General features: G+C 40.1%; 2 protein-coding genes across 3 annotated transcripts; both read left to right on the top strand.

The window, feature by feature from the left end:
* The first annotated feature begins 2,155 nt into the window (after positions 1-2,155).
* Positions 2,156-10,208, top strand: cpsf6 (cleavage and polyadenylation specific factor 6). 2 transcript variants are annotated; one of them, XM_055153651.1, is made up of 10 exons: positions 2,156-2,284; positions 3,060-3,263; positions 3,346-3,449; positions 3,541-3,686; positions 3,783-3,956; positions 4,043-4,532; positions 4,612-4,727; positions 4,804-4,954; positions 5,031-5,217; positions 8,480-10,208. In XM_055153651.1, the coding sequence occupies exons 1-9, from the start codon at positions 2,216-2,218 to the stop codon at positions 5,212-5,214; spliced, it is 1,638 nt and encodes a 545-aa protein (XP_055009626.1). In that variant the 5' UTR covers positions 2,156-2,215; the 3' UTR covers positions 5,215-5,217; positions 8,480-10,208. The 2 variants fall into 2 exon arrangements, with proteins under 2 accessions (XP_055009626.1, XP_055009625.1); XM_055153650.1 differs by having other exon boundaries at positions 3,541-3,687; positions 3,778-3,956.
* A 2,112-nt stretch (positions 10,209-12,320) lies between these two features.
* Positions 12,321-16,892, top strand: yeats4 (YEATS domain containing 4). The gene is made up of 7 exons (XM_020920190.2): positions 12,321-12,548; positions 12,647-12,766; positions 14,050-14,116; positions 14,218-14,312; positions 14,397-14,486; positions 14,589-14,676; positions 16,179-16,892. The coding sequence occupies exons 1-7, from the start codon at positions 12,498-12,500 to the stop codon at positions 16,346-16,348; spliced, it is 681 nt and encodes a 226-aa protein (XP_020775849.1). The 5' UTR covers positions 12,321-12,497; the 3' UTR covers positions 16,349-16,892.
* The last annotated feature ends 44 nt before the right edge of the window (positions 16,893-16,936 follow it).

Below are 16,936 nucleotides of genomic sequence, written 5' to 3'. Positions count from 1 at the left end.
TTCACCAGTCCCTCCGTCCTCAAAGATCTCGGATTCCTCATTCAGACTCTCATTATGCTGGCAAAATATCATATACACAAAACCAAATGGTCTCAAAATAAACCAAATATTCATCAATATAATATCGAAATATAACAATACTTTCAAACGATTAAACAGGTCCAAAACAAAAAAGCAGTTAAAACTTACAATATCTATAGAAAGTATAGTATAGCTTTATTTAATTTATGACATTATTATTATTTTTTTGTTTAGTTTTGGTTTTATTCCTTCTGCTTCCCTGTATGATAATTTGCAAACTACCCCCATAAAGTAGAAAAAAAAGACGAATGTATGTAGAGTTTTTATGTATGACTTTATGTGACTACTGAAAAAAAGTCCTGGTTTACGACGCGAGTATGTACTACGGGTGAACCAGATAAAAACCAGATTAAACCCAGTCTCAGTCCTGTTCCTGTTCCCGGTCTCAATCCTGGTCTCAGTTCTTGTCTGATCCCGGTCTCAGTCCTTGTCTAAGTCCTGGTCTCAGTCCCGGTCTGGTCTCGGACCTCGTTTAGTCCTGGTTTAGTCCTGGTTCAGTCCGGAGGCGCAAATAATTAAGAAAATTGTTGTTTGTTTTCTTATTTTTGGTTTTATATTGAAAAACAAGGTTCTTCTTCTGCCGCATTTTTCACTTTGACTTTGGTTTTATTACGACTTCATTCTCGTAATATTATAACTTTATTCTCATAATATTACGACTTTAATGTCGAAATGTTACGACTTTATTCTCGTAGCGCCAGCATTTTTAATTTTTTTTTTATCTGACCCTTATACTCCGTCTTAGTCGCATGAATGTATATGTATTCAGTGTTGGGAAGGTTACTTTTAAAATGTAATCCCCTACAGATTACAGATTACACACCCCAAAATGTAATTTGTAACGTAATCCATTAAATTACTTAAAGTGAGTAACGTAATCTGATTACTTTGGATTACTTGATATTGTCATGTTTTTTTTAAACGACATGAAATGTAGCAACCACATCCTCAAAATTCTTGTTTGTTGTCTTCAAATTGTCTGAGCCCAAGTCTCCATGAATAAGCGACTGTTTACTGTAGAGAAACAAAGACCACGAGATCTTAATATAAGAGGTTTTGTCTGTTAAAAGACAGTAACAAGATAAGCCTTTCCTTCACCAGATTAAAAAATATTATTGATAGAGAAATTATATGAGATCACCTTAAATTATGTCAACCTACTGTTAGGTGTCATGTTGTTTAGACCTGGTTTAGTCCTGGTTTAGTCCTGGTTTTATCCTGATTTTTAGACCTGGTCTAGACCAGGTCTTTAGTTCTGGTTTAGTCGTGGTTTAGTCCTAGTTTAAACCTGGTTCAGTCCTGCTTTAGTCCTGCTTTAGTCCTGGTTTAGTCCTGGTGTGTTAGTTCTGGTTTAGAGGCGCACAGGAGGAAGCGCGGTTTACGCGAGAAAACACGGTCCACACGCGGCGCACGAGACGGCGGTGCGCGCTGTAACTACGGAAGGAGACGTGGTCCGCGTTCTCAGGTGATGACGATGATGAAGGTGTTTGTGTGTGTTTGTGTTGTGTGTGTGTGTCCCCTCGGAGTGCAGATATTATGAGTCTATGCAGGTTGTTTTCACCAGTGCCAGTAGCTCCGGTTTCACATTTAAGTTGTTGGCGATTTTATATTTGTTTTTTTTTTTATATATATATCTCACATCGGGAGAAGAATTTCCAAGACACAAAAGCGTTTTTACCAATGCACTGCTGTCACTGTGTGACTGACACCGCCAACTTTTACATGACGTTTCCATCGCTCTTATTGCGCGCGTTCTGTTTGGGCTTCAGGCAATGAGTGAAATTACCGAAATAAAAAAAATAAATAAATGGGATGTAGCACAAAATGTGAAAACAGGAAAATACCGCCTTGTAATCCACTTATTTCAGCAAAGTAACTGTAATCCAATTACCACTCACTGAAACAGTAACTGTAACGGAATACAGTTACTCATAATTTGTACTCTGATTACGTAACGGCGGTACATGTAATCCGTTACTCCCCAACACTGCATGTATTTAAAAAAAAAAAAAAAAAAAAAATGCTGGCTGCAGGCTGCATGTTATCTCTTATCCGCTAGAGGCGCTCCCGTGGTTCTGTGCGCCATTGTTTTGCGGCTCCGTGTTGCTCTGCGCAGCGGGCGGAGAGAGAGCGGATGAAAATGGCGGACGGTGTGGATCACATCGACATCTACGCCGATGTAGAGGAGGAGGAATTTAACCAGGTAAACGCGATCTATTTCGGATTCACCTCCACTGGCGCGTCTTCTGTCGGTGTGCGCAGTTGTTTTATGTATTTAATATTGAGAAATGGCGCAGTCCCCGTGTCCGTCTGCGCACAGGCCCGGGCCACCACGCTGCAACCTTTAGCCCCATTAGCTTCTCTCCGTTTTTATTTGCTTAGATGTTTCGTTATCAGTATTTATTCCAGCGCACAGACCAAAACACGTGTATTTTCGCGTTTGTTGTTCAGTTTTGTGTTCATAGTGAAGTAAAGTGCGCGCTTCGTCGGGCCTCTGATGGCGGCCAAACTCTGTATTGTTAGCTGCGCTGTTAGCCTGATGCTCTTGCCTTTTGTAAATGACTTTAGACTGCAGATTTGCGCAAAGTTTTCATTTCTTCTGTGCAAATAAACACGGTTAACAAATTCAAATCGTTTGTCATTGTACTGTGGGAGTGTGTAATGTTTATGAGGCGGACTGTTTTGCATTGGCATCTTGTTTTTGCTCTTTATTTCCGCCCTTTTGCTTTCTCCGTGCTGCGTTTAAGGATAAAAAGTCAAAATAGTATTGCGATGTGTTACGTAAAATATATATTAAATTATATGTCCTTTTGCTCATTAATAATCACAGTAATATTCACTTTTCACGTGCGCTCATTGTTTATTTATTGTGCACCCCTTCCTGCTCAGTGATGTGCCAGTGCCCACAATGAAACTTAATCTTACTTTGTGGAATAAATATTTCCGTATTTTTAACCCTAGTCTAACGTGTTTGACAGGAGGCTGAATACCCGGTGCATGAGCAGATAGACCTGTACGATGATGTTATTTCTCCATCGGCCAATAATGGAGACGCCCCAGAAGACCGGGATTACCTGGACTCGGCACCAGGGGGCACTGAGGGAGGGAAAAGTGCCCCAGCCAATGCAGCGTACAACTACTCCGGCAAAAGGATCGCTCTGTACATAGGAAACCTCACATGGGTATGAATCAACTCTGTTTATGCAAAAGAAAAAAGTATATTAAAACAATGTTAACTTTGTAACACGTGGTGCCTGTGTGCAGTGGACCACAGATGAAGACCTCACTGAAGCAATCCGGTCGATTGGCATCACAGATGTGCTGGAAATAAAGTTTTTTGAAAACAGAGCAAATGGCCAGTCCAAAGGGTGAGCACCATGCTCTAATGTTTTAGGTTTTTAATATAAATAAGTATTTTATTTTCTTGTTATTTTAATATATTTATTGAATTGTGTTTAGGTTTGCTTTGGTTTGTGTCGGCTCTGAGGGGTCCTCCAGGAAGTTGATGGACTTATTGGCAAAGCGTGAGCTTCATGGTCAGAATCCTATCGTCACGCCGTGCAACAAGCAGTCCCTGAGCCAGTTTGAGATGCAGTCTCGTAAAAGTAATTAGCAAAATGTTATAGTGGAGCGACCTGGATCTGTCTCCCTGTGTACATGTTGACTATATGTAAAATGTTTTGTATGAATTTCTGGCTCAGGCACATCTTCAGGACAGATGTCTGGAGAAGGTAAGGCCGGCCCTCCCGGCGGCTCTCGTGGAGGATTCCCAATGGGCGGGAGAGGAGGCAGGGGCAGATACCCTGGACCCCCCGGACCTGGGGATCGCTTCCCTGGCCCTCCTGGCCCCGGGGGACCACCACCACACTTCCCAGGTACATAATGCAGAGACAAATTATGCACAGTCTACCAGTGCTGGTTTTCAATGTATCATGTTTATTTATTGTTTTCTATCTTTCAGGTGGAATGCAGGGTCCTCCACGGCCTCCTCCTGGACCCCCTGTTCATCCTGGGCCCCCTGGCCCCCCTCCTCCAGGTCAAGGTCTGCCCCCTCCCCTCGCCGGACCCCCAGGCCGTGGGGACAGACCTCCTCCGCCAGTGCTTTTCCCTGGTCAGTTTGGGCAGCCTCCTCTGGGGCCTCTGCCTCCTGGACCCCCTCCTCCAGGATACGGCCCTCCGCCTGGACCCCCTCCTCCTCAGCAGGGACCCCCACCTCCGGGCCCATTCCCCCCACGTCCCCCTGGTCCCATCGGCCCTCCCATGGCTTTAGGACCCCCTCCGCACATGCCCGGACCCCCTCCAGGAGGACCCCCACCTGCCCCACACGTGAACCCGGCCTTCTTCCCCCCGCCCGGCAACAGCATGCCCCCCAACGACAGAGGCCCCCCGGGACCTAATGACCCGTATGGGCGTCCGCCGCCGTATGAACGAGACTTTGGACACGGAGGACGGTGAGGCTAGACTCTTGTGTGTGTAGTGTGAACCGTGTGTGGACTCCAGCAGAGTCTGAGTTCTCTGTTCTCTCTTTAGGGACATGGATTCCTCTCGGGCCCCTCTAAGCGAGGCAGAGTTTGAGGAGATCATGAACAGAAACAGAGCCATCTCCTCTAGTGCCATCTCCAGGGCAGTGTCTGACGCCAGCGCAGGTAAACACTGTTTTTATATAACTCCACCTGATCCTTTAAAAGCATCTTCTCTAATGCTGGTGTGTTGTGAATCCAGCGGACTACGGCAGTGCCATCGAGACCCTGGTGACGGCCATCTCTCTGATCAAACAGTCGAAGGTCTCTGCAGACGACCGCTGTAAAGTGCTCATCAGCTCCCTGCAGGACTGTCTCCACGGCATTGAGTCCAAGAGTTACGGCTCAGCCAGGTAAACCCGCTCCTTCACCCCCTTGCCCCAAACACCCCACACTGTGGTTTAACCGGGCTGTCTGTGCCACTAGAAGAGAGCGCTCCAGAGAACGCGATCACAGTCGGTCGAGAGAAAAGAGCCGGCGCCACAAGTCTCGGAGCCGTGAACGAGATCGTCACGAGGATTATTACAGAGAGAGGAGCCGAGAAAGGGACCGGCATCGCGAGAGAGACCGGGACAGAGACAGGGAGCGTGAGAGGGAGTACAGGCACCGCTAACAGGTCAGTACCTCTGTGTTTATACTGTGTGTTTAAAGGGCATCTGTGTTCAGAGGAGAGTGGGTCAAACTGCAGGAGTACAGGTGAGTATAAGGTAAGTCTCATGACATTCATGTACTTTTGTGATTTCCTTATTTCTATTTTATTTGTGTACTAAATACTATAAGTATTAATACTATTGTGACTGAGTGCAGTTTATGACCTGATCACAGATCAGACCTGTGTGTATTACTCATCCTGTAAACTTGTGTTGTATTTATATTGAACTGCCCAAATGAATAACAAATTTAAACTAAATGTGAGAGTCTGGGAACAAGTTAATATAACTGTAAATGTAACTTGAATTTGCTGGGTCTCCATATAGATACAGTTAAAAACAAAAGTATTTTTAATATTTTAAATTTTCAGTATGAATGTGCTGTTACCGATTGTTCATTGTTTTTGCTAAAATACTGCACATCATATAAAATAAGTGATTGGAAATGACCGTACTGTGAGTGTTTTAATGAACTGTATGTTTGAGGTCTCTGAATATTTCACTGCGTATTTGCTAAAAATATTTAGACATTTTAAATGTGCAATGCAGTTGAATTTGTAAGAAGTTAGAATCCACAATTAAAACTAAAATTAAAAGAAACTTAAACTGGTAATTGATTAAACTCCTTTTGTAAATGTGTATTGTCTCTAAGTGATAAAGGAGCATTTATAATTGTTTAAAGGGTGGTTTTGACCCTGTCTTTATGACAGACGATCTGTGAATGTCACTAAAAGCTGAAATGAATTGATGCACTGAGCACAGAGCAGGTTCCACTGAAACTAATGCTGTTGTATTGTGGTATGTGGTCCTTTGCAAACAGCCTTTGTTGACCATGTTTTTGATGTTGTACATGATATTTCCCATGCCCTGGTTTTGCCAAAGATGTTTCTGTCTGACAAATTGTGACTTTTGAGTCTTATACCAATCCCTGAAACACAAAATCCAAAAAACCAACCTGAATTAGAAACATGTTTGTAACAGAAGTGTTGTATCAGAGGCTTGTCTGTGGTTATTGAACCTTTTGAAATGAAATACAAGTTTATAGTTTCTGTGCCAAGTTGTTATTGTCAAGAGTTTTGAAATGTCTGCTAACGTGTATAAGAGCATAGGGGAGATTGCTACTATTATTATGCTGCTAAAGTTACATGATAGTTTGATTTGAAATGGTGTATGTACAGTGGAGTCATTAATTTGATAATTAACCCAATTTGTTCATTGTTTTACTAAAGGGTAGGACTTCTACTTGTCTTTTGTCCTTTTAGAACACAGTAATTTAAGTGTTTGAACATGGATGTGTCAGGTTTGTGTGGGAATTGTAGGTGGTGAATAATGTTTTTACAGATATTTAAAACAAAGCTATCTTTAGGGTTTTATGATTGTAGTGGGCAGTTTTTATACTGAAGGAGTTTGTCAAACCAGGATCAACCAGGCTTTGCATGTAAACAAGATGTTCCAATGTAACTTTAACATTGATGCCCGAATGTTTATATAGTTGAGTCTGAAATATAAAGTGATCAGGGGTGTCCACACGTTTATCAGAGGGCCACAGACTGGTGCGGTCACCTCCCTTTAATTCAGTGACTCGCTCAATAACTTGTCATAGTTTCAACTATGATAAGTCCGTCTTTGCTCTTAATGGAGTTAAAATCACATAGTCACAAGCATTTTTATTAAGTTGCTGTTTGAATCCAAAGTATCCCAATTTTGATTGTCTGCATTTGGCCCCCTGGCCACAGTTTGGACACTCCTGAATAGATGAAAACCAGCCTCTCCAAGGTAAGCAGTAACTGACATAAAAAACTGTATTTGTCATTGATCACTTGTATCTGTGGGACAAGAGTTGAGTACATGATACATCAGTACATTAAAATATTGTGGGAAAGGGTTTTATTTCAGTAGTTCAAGTGAATTTTGATTCATACACTTTAAACATTACAGTCTAATTATTGTAATAATGATAATAAATCTCCAAGCTTCATCATTAAGTGTTGAACATGTGACCCGTTTTACATGTTTAAATCCTAAAATAATGCCTCTTTTCCACAATATTCTGAGTTGTTGTGCACCTGTTTGACCCTGGTTTGGTTATTCGTGTGGATTACAATATTTGTAAGTGTAAAACTTTGGTAATGTTTTGCTACAAATGTGCATAATAGTCTGCATGCACCATCCCTGGTACATGGAAAAGAATGGCCTTAAAAATATTTCACTGATTTATCATTTATTATTAGATACAGTTTATTACATTTAAACTCATGTTGTTCACTTAAGTAAACATTTGCCACATGTGCGATACCATTGTCCTGCATGTACCTTTCTGTGTATGTTAAATAGACACTGGTTTAAAATCAGAATAACTTAATATTATTTATATATAATATTGACTCTGAACAGCGTCAGAGTCCTACAGCGTAACTGCTTTGACCTTTCTTTCTCTTTGTAGTTTTGTGATCTGTCTTTTGTCCTTTTGTTTCTGTCTCAAATGAAGTAGTTTTTATCTGTTCATTTATGTTTAGTTTCCAACTCAAGTTTCACTGCTAATATTCGCCCTAAATGTTTGTCGATTTTATACAGTAATATTCAAACCAGTCGCCAAGTGGCTTGATTAAAGTTGAATATCTGAATTTCACAATGGCTTGTGCAAACTGAAGCCTAATGTACATGTTCTTACCCACGTGGATGCACTGGCCACAGGCCATTAAACATCAGTATAAACAAAGTCAAATTTAAATGTTTGTAAAATGAGATTAGCCTTTATGTGTCCCACAGTGGGAGGATTACAGTACTGTGTACTGAGTACTGTGTACTCTGCTACAGAGGGCTAATGTTTGTAGAAGGGCAAATTTAATGTATACTTTTAAATATGTTTATAGTTTATCGTGGGCTACTGTGGGTTACCATGGTTTGGGGAGGGTGTTGTGAAGAGAATGAATTTTAATGATTGACAATCATATGTTTATATGCTGTTATTGTGCATGATCTTTGTGTCTGCGAGGGTTGGGTCAACACTCTTCAACAGGAAGTCCTTTTCTTTCTGAATCTGTCAAATGTTTTAAATGAACTGGATGTTTATTTATTATTTTAACCAAAACTGGCCTCTTCTCTGGTGATTGCGTTGTGCCCAGCCCTGGCTGCACTGTGGACTAGTGTAGACTTTACTGGTGTTTAGGGGAAATGTTATTGGGAAGCCTCCAACCAAACTCCACCCTTCATTCTGACACATTTCAGCTCACGAGGATCAGGACGAGGAAGGATCAGGACGGACGGCGCCTGACGGACTCCTCTTCCTCTGCTCCTCTTCCTCACCTCCTCTGACCGCTGTGGAGCCTTCACGCTGTAAGCCTGTTATAAACACACTATACTCATGGTTGACTAAAGATGAAAGAAACTTTCCAAATTGCTCTTTTATTTTTATGACGTTTTATTTCACAATGAAAGTGATAAAGTGTGATGCTCTTTGCATAAAACTAGAAACAGCCCACAGCTCCCTCTAATGGACAATGCAGATATATTCTCTTGCTTTATTTTACGTTGCCTCTTGTACTGTGTACATTCAGTTTAGACATTAGTTTTTATAGAGTACATATTTGATGTTGTTCTCCTCCCCTCCCTCATTCTCATTTACTCTTTCCATGGTTAGAATGTTTGTAAATGTCTCTGCTTTTGAATAAATCTGATGGTGTTGTAATAAAATGTTTACTGAGGTAGACTGTGCTTTTGGCGATTTCCTCTACACCAGGGGTCTCTAACCTTTTTCCTCAGGTGAGCTACCTTTACAAAACAAAAATTCCAGAGAGCTTCTCATTTTAGCTGTCGCAGGAAATAAAGTATACAGAAGAGCCATGGCATGGCTTAGATGGGGTACAGTTAGATAAAACATAAACCATTATTTGAGTGCACAAAGTCGGGCATCAAAATGATAGATTTACAATAATAGGTATTTAATTCATCAAATTTGAGTTATTTGGGAAAATATGTGTATTTCAGAAATCCCTTGGTGAGCTAATTGAAAGGGGTGGAGAGCTGCTGGTGGCTCCTGAGCTACAGGTTGGAGACTCCTGCTTCTACACTGTAGCTGCGTTTATATTAAATGTGAATTTGGCCTTAAGGATGTTTTCATATCAAAGCGGGTTTGTAGGAACTGTGTGAAAAATGGCTATTTTTAAATTGTAAGTCCTAATACGGTGTAGCTATTGCTCCTAAAACACATCTTTTAAGTTGTTCTATGTAGTATAATGTTTGTACATTCGTTGATATTTCTTTCTCTGCTTTAGTTTTCCCAGTGGTAACTGTTTTTGACGCAAATGTAAATTTTGCTACAGTTTCCACGTATGTGTGCACTGGTTGTACAGTTCACATGCATTAAGGGCCTTTTATGAATTTGGTCCAGTAATTTTTGTGTACAAACCTTCAGAGTGTGTTCTGTTTGTGTGGGACCAGTGTTAAATGCTTTTGCCATTTGAAGTTTAACTAGGCCACTGTTAAAGTGCAAGACATTATTGTCCCTTCAATGTTCCCATATTTCTCTAAATTGTAGATCAGCCGTTCATCCTGCTTCTGAAAACAAAACAATTTCATATCATGTGGTTCTGCTGTCAATGGCACCAACATTTTATTGCTTTATAAATAGTGTTTCTTTTGGAGAAAATATCTGGGTTCACCAAATTGTCTTGTTTATTTCTGCCTGTTTAACGTTTCCTCCTGCAGCTGTTCAGGTAAGTGTTTTCAGCTCTGTGCCTGTGGGAGCGACTGCAGCCGACCCAGCTGGAGTCCATGGTATAACTTAATGCTTACAGGTCGTGTAAACTTACAATTATTGACCAGCTAGAAACATTACCTAAATATATTTTCTATACTGATAACCTTTTTTCTGAAATTACTTTGAGAGATTGTTTTTTGCCAGAAATGGTGAATCTGTTCAGTCTGACGATCAAATAAAACTGAAATCCAAAACTGATGGGTCTTTTTGTTTTTGTTTTTCTTTCAGTTCTTACGTTACTAATTTAATGTACATAATAATATAAGTGAATAAGCAGTGTCAATAGAAAACTGATTCTAGACATTGCATTATTTTTGGTCTAATGATAATGTAGTTGGGTTAGTGCTGAAGAGTGGATGATATAAATTGGGTAATGAGTAATGTGACCATGTGAAATTATAAATTGGAATTACTTGGTCTATAGGTATACAAAGGGTATAATATAAATCAGTTTTGGCAAATTATTTAATATATTGTAGAACAAATGCACAGTTTGAGGTTTAAAGATTGTGCCATTTATATGCTCCTGGGACCTGAAGAAAAAGTGTATTGCAGTATATATTTTTTGTGATTTTTCTATCAATTTGGAAGTAAATGAACACTTTAGCATTTAAATTTTGTTCATTTTATTTATAATTTTGGAACATGTCCTCAATAATAGACACCGGGGACGTTTTGGTGTTAAATCCACCCTAACAAAACTTTTTTGATGACAAACATCTCTGACAAGCTTCTACAGTCACCTCAAAACGTTTTTAGACTCCCTTTTAATTTCTTTTTTTTAAATCATAGTGCAGCCACAAACTAACTCCTACAGTTTTTATTTTTTTATCCTGGACATGATCCATCCATCCATTTTCTTCCACTCTTGGAGGCAGCAGTCTAAGCAGGGACTCCCAGACTTCCTTCACCCTGGACACTTCCTCCAGCTCCTCCAGGGGGGACCCAAAGGCGTTCCCAGGCCAGCTGGACATGAGAGTACCCTATAATCCCCTAGCCCAATTTAGGCAGAGGAACCTAGTCCCCCCATTAAGAGTGTCAAATCTCAAAACACTTAAAAGATAAACTGGTTAACTCAGTGTCCACTATGACATAAGGACAGAAATGAATGGGGCCGAGTCTCAGGAGGATATATGGAAGATAATCAGATTTTGAATTTCAAATGTTGCTGAATTTCACACGTTGAATTTTTAAATTCTGAAATAGCATGTTCTGAATTTTAGTTGCTTAAATTTTAAGTGTAGTGTTCAAATTCAATATACAAAATAACCTTTTAATAAATATTGAGCGCAAATATTTTCCATCCATCCATTTTCGTCCGCTTATCCGGGGCCGGGTCGCAGGGGCAGCAGCCTAAGCAGGGACTCCCAGACTTCCTTCACCCCAGACACGTCCTCCAGCTCCTCTGGGGGACCCTGAGGCGTTCCCAGGCCAGCTGAGAGACATAGTCCCTCCAGCGTGTCCTGGGTCTTCCCCGGGGCGTCCTCCCGGTGGGACATGCAAGGAACACCTCCTGAGGGAGGTGCCCAGGAAGCATCCGAAACAGATGCCCAAGCCACATCAACTGGCTCTTCTCGACGTGGAGGAGCAGCGGCTCTACTCCGAGCTCCTCCTGTGTGACTGAGCTCCTCACCCTATCTCTAAGGGAGCGCCCCGCCACCCTGCGAAGGAAACTCATTTCGAGCGCTTGTATCCATGATCTCGTCCTTTCGGTCACTACCCAGAGCTCATGACCATTGGTGAGAGTAGGAACGAAGACTGACCGGTAAATCGAGAGCTTCGCCTTTCGGCTCAGGTCCTGCTTCACCACAACGGTCCGATACAGCAACGCTGCACCGATCCGCCTATCAATCTCACGTTCCGTCCTCCCCTCACTCGTGAACAAGACCCAAGGCAAATATTTTAAAGCCCTCAAATTCAACAGACAAAATTCAGAGTGTAAAACATTTGCAGCAAAGATCCAAGATGCTTAAGTAATCAATTCAAAGTGATCAGAACTAGTTTAGTAACAAAGCATATAGATCTATAATAAAAAGAAAGGCCCACGTATAAGAATACAACAATATTTTCAAACAATAAAACGGGTCCAAAACAAAAAAGCTGTTAAATCTTACAATATCTATAAGAAGTATAGTATAGCTTTATTTAATTTATGACATTAATTATTTTTTTTATTTTGTTTAGTTTTGATTTAATTCCTTCTGCTCTCCTGTATGATAAATTGCAAACCACCCCCGAAAAAAATAAAACAAAACAATAAAAACATTGGCCTCGAGCGGAGCGGAACCATTGTCAAACACTGCTTTCCACCCGGATGATGCGGGCAGTTGCACTTCCGGCTCTTGTTTTGGCTGGTAGTTTGAATTGAGACCGAGAGCTTTATAAGTTCTCATTTTTGGCTTCTAAATGGACGTAAATTTGGGAATAGATTATTTCCGCGGAGCGACAATAATCTAAGGTTTTTAATTTCACGCATTTTTCTATAATATGTTCAAAAAGATGAGTGAATTTGGCCCAGATTCCGGAGGGAGAGTTAAGGTATTTCGCCTTTAGTTTCATGTCTTTGTTGTATTTATGAGATATTGGTTGTACAATTTGTATTTTTTACTGTTTTGTTTGTATTCTTTGACTGACAGGGGATCACGATTGTTAAACCAATTGTGTTTGGAAATGTTGCCCGCTATTTTGGAAAGAAGCGAGAGGAGGATGGACACACGCACCAGTGGTCTGTTTACGTGAAGCCTTACAGGAACGAGGTACAAAAACAAAACAAAAAACTACAAAAAACACATAGACTGTTTAAAGAATATATATACAGTCTGTGGAAAAAAAAAAAAACACAATACACTCCTACACTCTCTTTGAAGAATTTTTTTTGTGTGTGTGTGTGTGTTATTTGCTAAGGTGTCAGAAAGAAAACGTAATACGCTTTACCAATGAATCAATCAATAAAAAAAAAAAAGACTCTATCACTTAGTAATCTATAATGGTTTTATATTAAGTATGACATTCATCCATCCATTTTCTTCCGCTTATCCGGGGTTGGGTCGCGGGGGCAACAGTCTGAGGAGGGCCTCCCAGACTTCCTTCTCCACACACACGTCCTCCAGCTCTTCCAGGGGGATCCTGAGACGTTCCCAGGCCAGTAGAGAGACATAGTCCCTCCAGCGTGTCCTGGGTCTTCCTCAGGGCCTCCTCCCGGTGGGACATGCCCGGAACACCTCCCAAGGGAGGCGTCCAGGAGGCATCCGGAACAGATGCCCGAGCCACATCAGCTGGTCTCCTCTCAACGTGGAGGAGCAGCGGCTCTACTCCGAGCTCCTCCCGTGTGACTGAGCTCCTCACCGTATCTCTAAGGGAGCGCCCAGACACCCTGCGGAGGAAACTCATTTCGACTGCTTGTATCCGCGATCTTGTCCTTTCGGTCATTACCCAGAGCTCATGACCATAGACGATGACGTTCAATAACTCGTATTATATGTAACTCATCAAGTACACATTAACTAATTAAATGGTATAAACAGGGCTGTGCAGTAAATATGGGACGATATTGAAATTTGGTGTCACGATTGTCATGGCATAACAAAATTGCGATTAACGATTATATCACGATAATTATTAAAGTTACTGACAGTTTAAAAATGTTGTGGATATGAATAATTATAATTTCAATATTATGAGTAGGTGTCATATTTAAACAGTTGTTGATCTAGAAGAAAACATCAAGGATAAGTAGCTTTTTTCTGCATAATCTGTAGTGGTGTAATGATAACCAAATCTCACGATACGATATCATCACGGTATGAAGCTCATGGTACACAAAATATCACAATAAATATCATATCGTGAAAATATCGTACTGAGAGATTTGGATATTGTTACATCCCTAATCATGAACCTCCCCACCATATCGTGAGCTTTCTCATGATATCGCAATAAATATTGTACTGTGAGGTTCATACCATGAGGATATCGTATCGTGAGACTTGGATATCGTTACACCACTAATTAACACTGATTTAACTTTTTGTATTTTCAGGATATGTCTGCCTACGTAAAGAAGATTCAGTTTAAACTACACGAAAGCTACGGGAACCCTTTGAGAGGTTAGCTGACCTGTTTACTATTATTATTATTATTATTTATGTATTATTATTATTTCTGCCTGTCTTTGCAAGGAATGTTTAAATCATTTTTGAACTTTCAGTGGTGACCAATCCCCCATACGAGATCACAGAGACTGGATGGGGAGAGTTTGAAATAATCATCAAGATCTTCTTTATTGACCCCAATGAGAGACCTGTAAGAGCCGTGTGGTTTTATACAGAAAAATGCATCCACTTCTACTATTATCATCTTATTTATTTGTGCTAATTTCCCCTGTAGGTCACACTGTACCATCTACTGAAGCTTTTCCAGTCTGACTCGAGTGCAATGCCCAAAAAGACTGTGGTTTCAGAGTTTTATGATGAAATGGTAAAGTGAATATTTATGTTTTAGTGTTATAGCTGTAATAATTTAACACACTGGATAACTATGAGAAGAACTAGGCTTGAATCTGTGTATTTTTTACTTCAGATTTTCCAGGATCCTACAGCCATGATGCAGCAGCTTTTGACCACATCGAGGCAACTCACTTTGGGGGCGTACAAACATGAGACTGAATGTATGTATGAACACAAATCGTCTCTTTTTTTCTCTCTATTAAACCTTATATTGTCCAGATAGATAAACAAACAAACACTGAACTATAATATAAACTAATACTCTACATCCCTAACCTTAATCCACCTTATTACTGTATTTTTCGGACTATAAGTCATGCTTTTTGGGGGAAATTTATTTATAAAAGCAGAGACCAGGAACCGACATTTCATCTTAAAAGTCAAGTTACAGTAAAAACAATAGAACAGAGAACAACAGCCTGTTAACGTCACATATGAACAGTTCTTCAGATAAACTATAACATAAACAACAGAACAGAACAAGTTTAACAAACTCTCCATCTCACTCCAAATCACTAAATCCATTCAGTTCTTCATCCTCGGTGTCACTTCTGAGCAACTCCACGACCTCCGGAGGTAAACAGAGCGCCGCTTCCTCTTCTGTGTCGCTGTCGTCAGACTCAGCATCAGTTCTAGTTAGAATTATTCCGGCCTTTCTGAATCCCGACAGGATGGTTTCTGTTGTCTTTATTGTTTGTTTAAATTTTAAATTGTCAGTGATACAGAAGTAATGATGCGATTGACTGACATGGTACTAGGCAGCACAGTGGCTTTTTCTCTTTCTTGTGTGAAGTGACAGTGGACAGGAGCACACAAGCCTAGAACCTCTCGTGGGTTTAGTGTGAACATTTTAACGTATAAGTTGCACCAGTGTATAAGTCACAGGAAACGCCCAAACCATGAAAAAAGTGCGACTTGTAGTCCGAAAAATACAGGACTCAAAGTGGAATCTGTACTGATAGATTTGACTCGTCAATAGTTTCTGTATTCAACAAATACACACCAATGCTCACCAATAAAATTATTTGTCATAAATTTGAAGATGACACCCTGTAAATTCTGGAAAATGTCACCCAATGTTCCTCTATCTTTTTGAAATTTTAAATTACTCCTCAAAAGGGCTGGGTATCATTAAGAAGTTGCTGATATGATACATACCTCGATACAGTGAGCTTTCGATACGATATATTTCAAAACTTTTTGATACAGTTCAATAAAAAATAAAGGCTAAATCATGGTTGTGTTAAACCACTTCTTGTGTAAACTTCATATGAAACACATTTTAACCATCAACACAGTGAAAATGTCAAATGTGTTGCATAAGTTTCCTTCCTCTAAACAAACAACAAAACTGTAGCTCTGTAACAAAATAATTTAGTAAAATATACCAAAAAATACTCTTGGTGATATATCGATACAGCAGCCCACAATATCGATACTGTATCATCACATTAAGCGATACAATATATCGATATTTCAATATTTTTGAACCCTACATCTCATAGATCATTCTTCATATGCATATTACCAAAACTCATCAAGTACCATTAAATTTGGTAACTCCAAATCCAAAATCTGGTCAAACTTATTAATTACGGTCACTACTATTGGTATAAACGCTTCATATGTTGTTACTCAGGTTCTTTTTTTTTTTTTTTTTTAGTTGGTGAACTGGAGCAGAAAACGAAAGAAAAGGTAGAAGCTGCAAAGAAGAGAACGAGTCAGGAGATCGCCGAGCTGAAAGACAAACTCAAGGCCAGTCGAGAAAACATCAACCACCTCAAATCTGAAATCCGAAAGCTGGAGGAAGACGGGGAGCAGAAAGAGCACTGACTGTAATAAACCTCAACAAATCAGATCATGCAACAGGGATGTCTGTGTTTAAACAAAAATATTGACTTTTTAAAGACGGCCCGGGACTTGAAAAGTCTGTTTTCTCTCAACATTAAATGAGTTAAAAGATGTAACTTTGCTCGTTTCTATGGAGATGCTGCTGCTTTCCCTGGTATGTTTCTGTGGTACGGTGCAAAACTTTTCTATCGTGCATTTTTTCCAATTTCTGAGCTCGCCTCTCCAGTCTCCACAGACCTGACTTGTAAGTGCCACCTCCATGGAAATATGTTTAATGCCGTAGTACGGAACATCCCAGACAAAGCTTTAACCTCTCAATTGAGACATGCAGAGGAGTTATATCGTTAAATAACAAACATGTTCTGTTCACTGACTTCGTTTTGGTTTAATGTTTTTATTTCTAGACCCAGTTTTCTATGTAAATTTTTTATAATTTTAAGTAATTTGTAATATTCTGCTGTAACATAAACATGCCTGCCTGGACTTAAACATTTTGTAATAAATATGTTACAGACGTTTTGTACAATTTTGACAGTTCTCGCTTTTTTTTTCCTATTGCACTTGAACGCC

Source organism: Boleophthalmus pectinirostris, unplaced genomic scaffold (genome assembly GCF_026225935.1).
Source record: "Boleophthalmus pectinirostris isolate CB_2022bp ecotype Guang Dong unplaced genomic scaffold, ASM2622593v1 HiC_scaffold_18, whole genome shotgun sequence".
Taxonomy (NCBI): Eukaryota; Metazoa; Chordata; class Actinopteri; order Gobiiformes; family Gobiidae; genus Boleophthalmus; species Boleophthalmus pectinirostris.
This window is presented reverse-complemented; position numbering and strand designations above follow the sequence as displayed.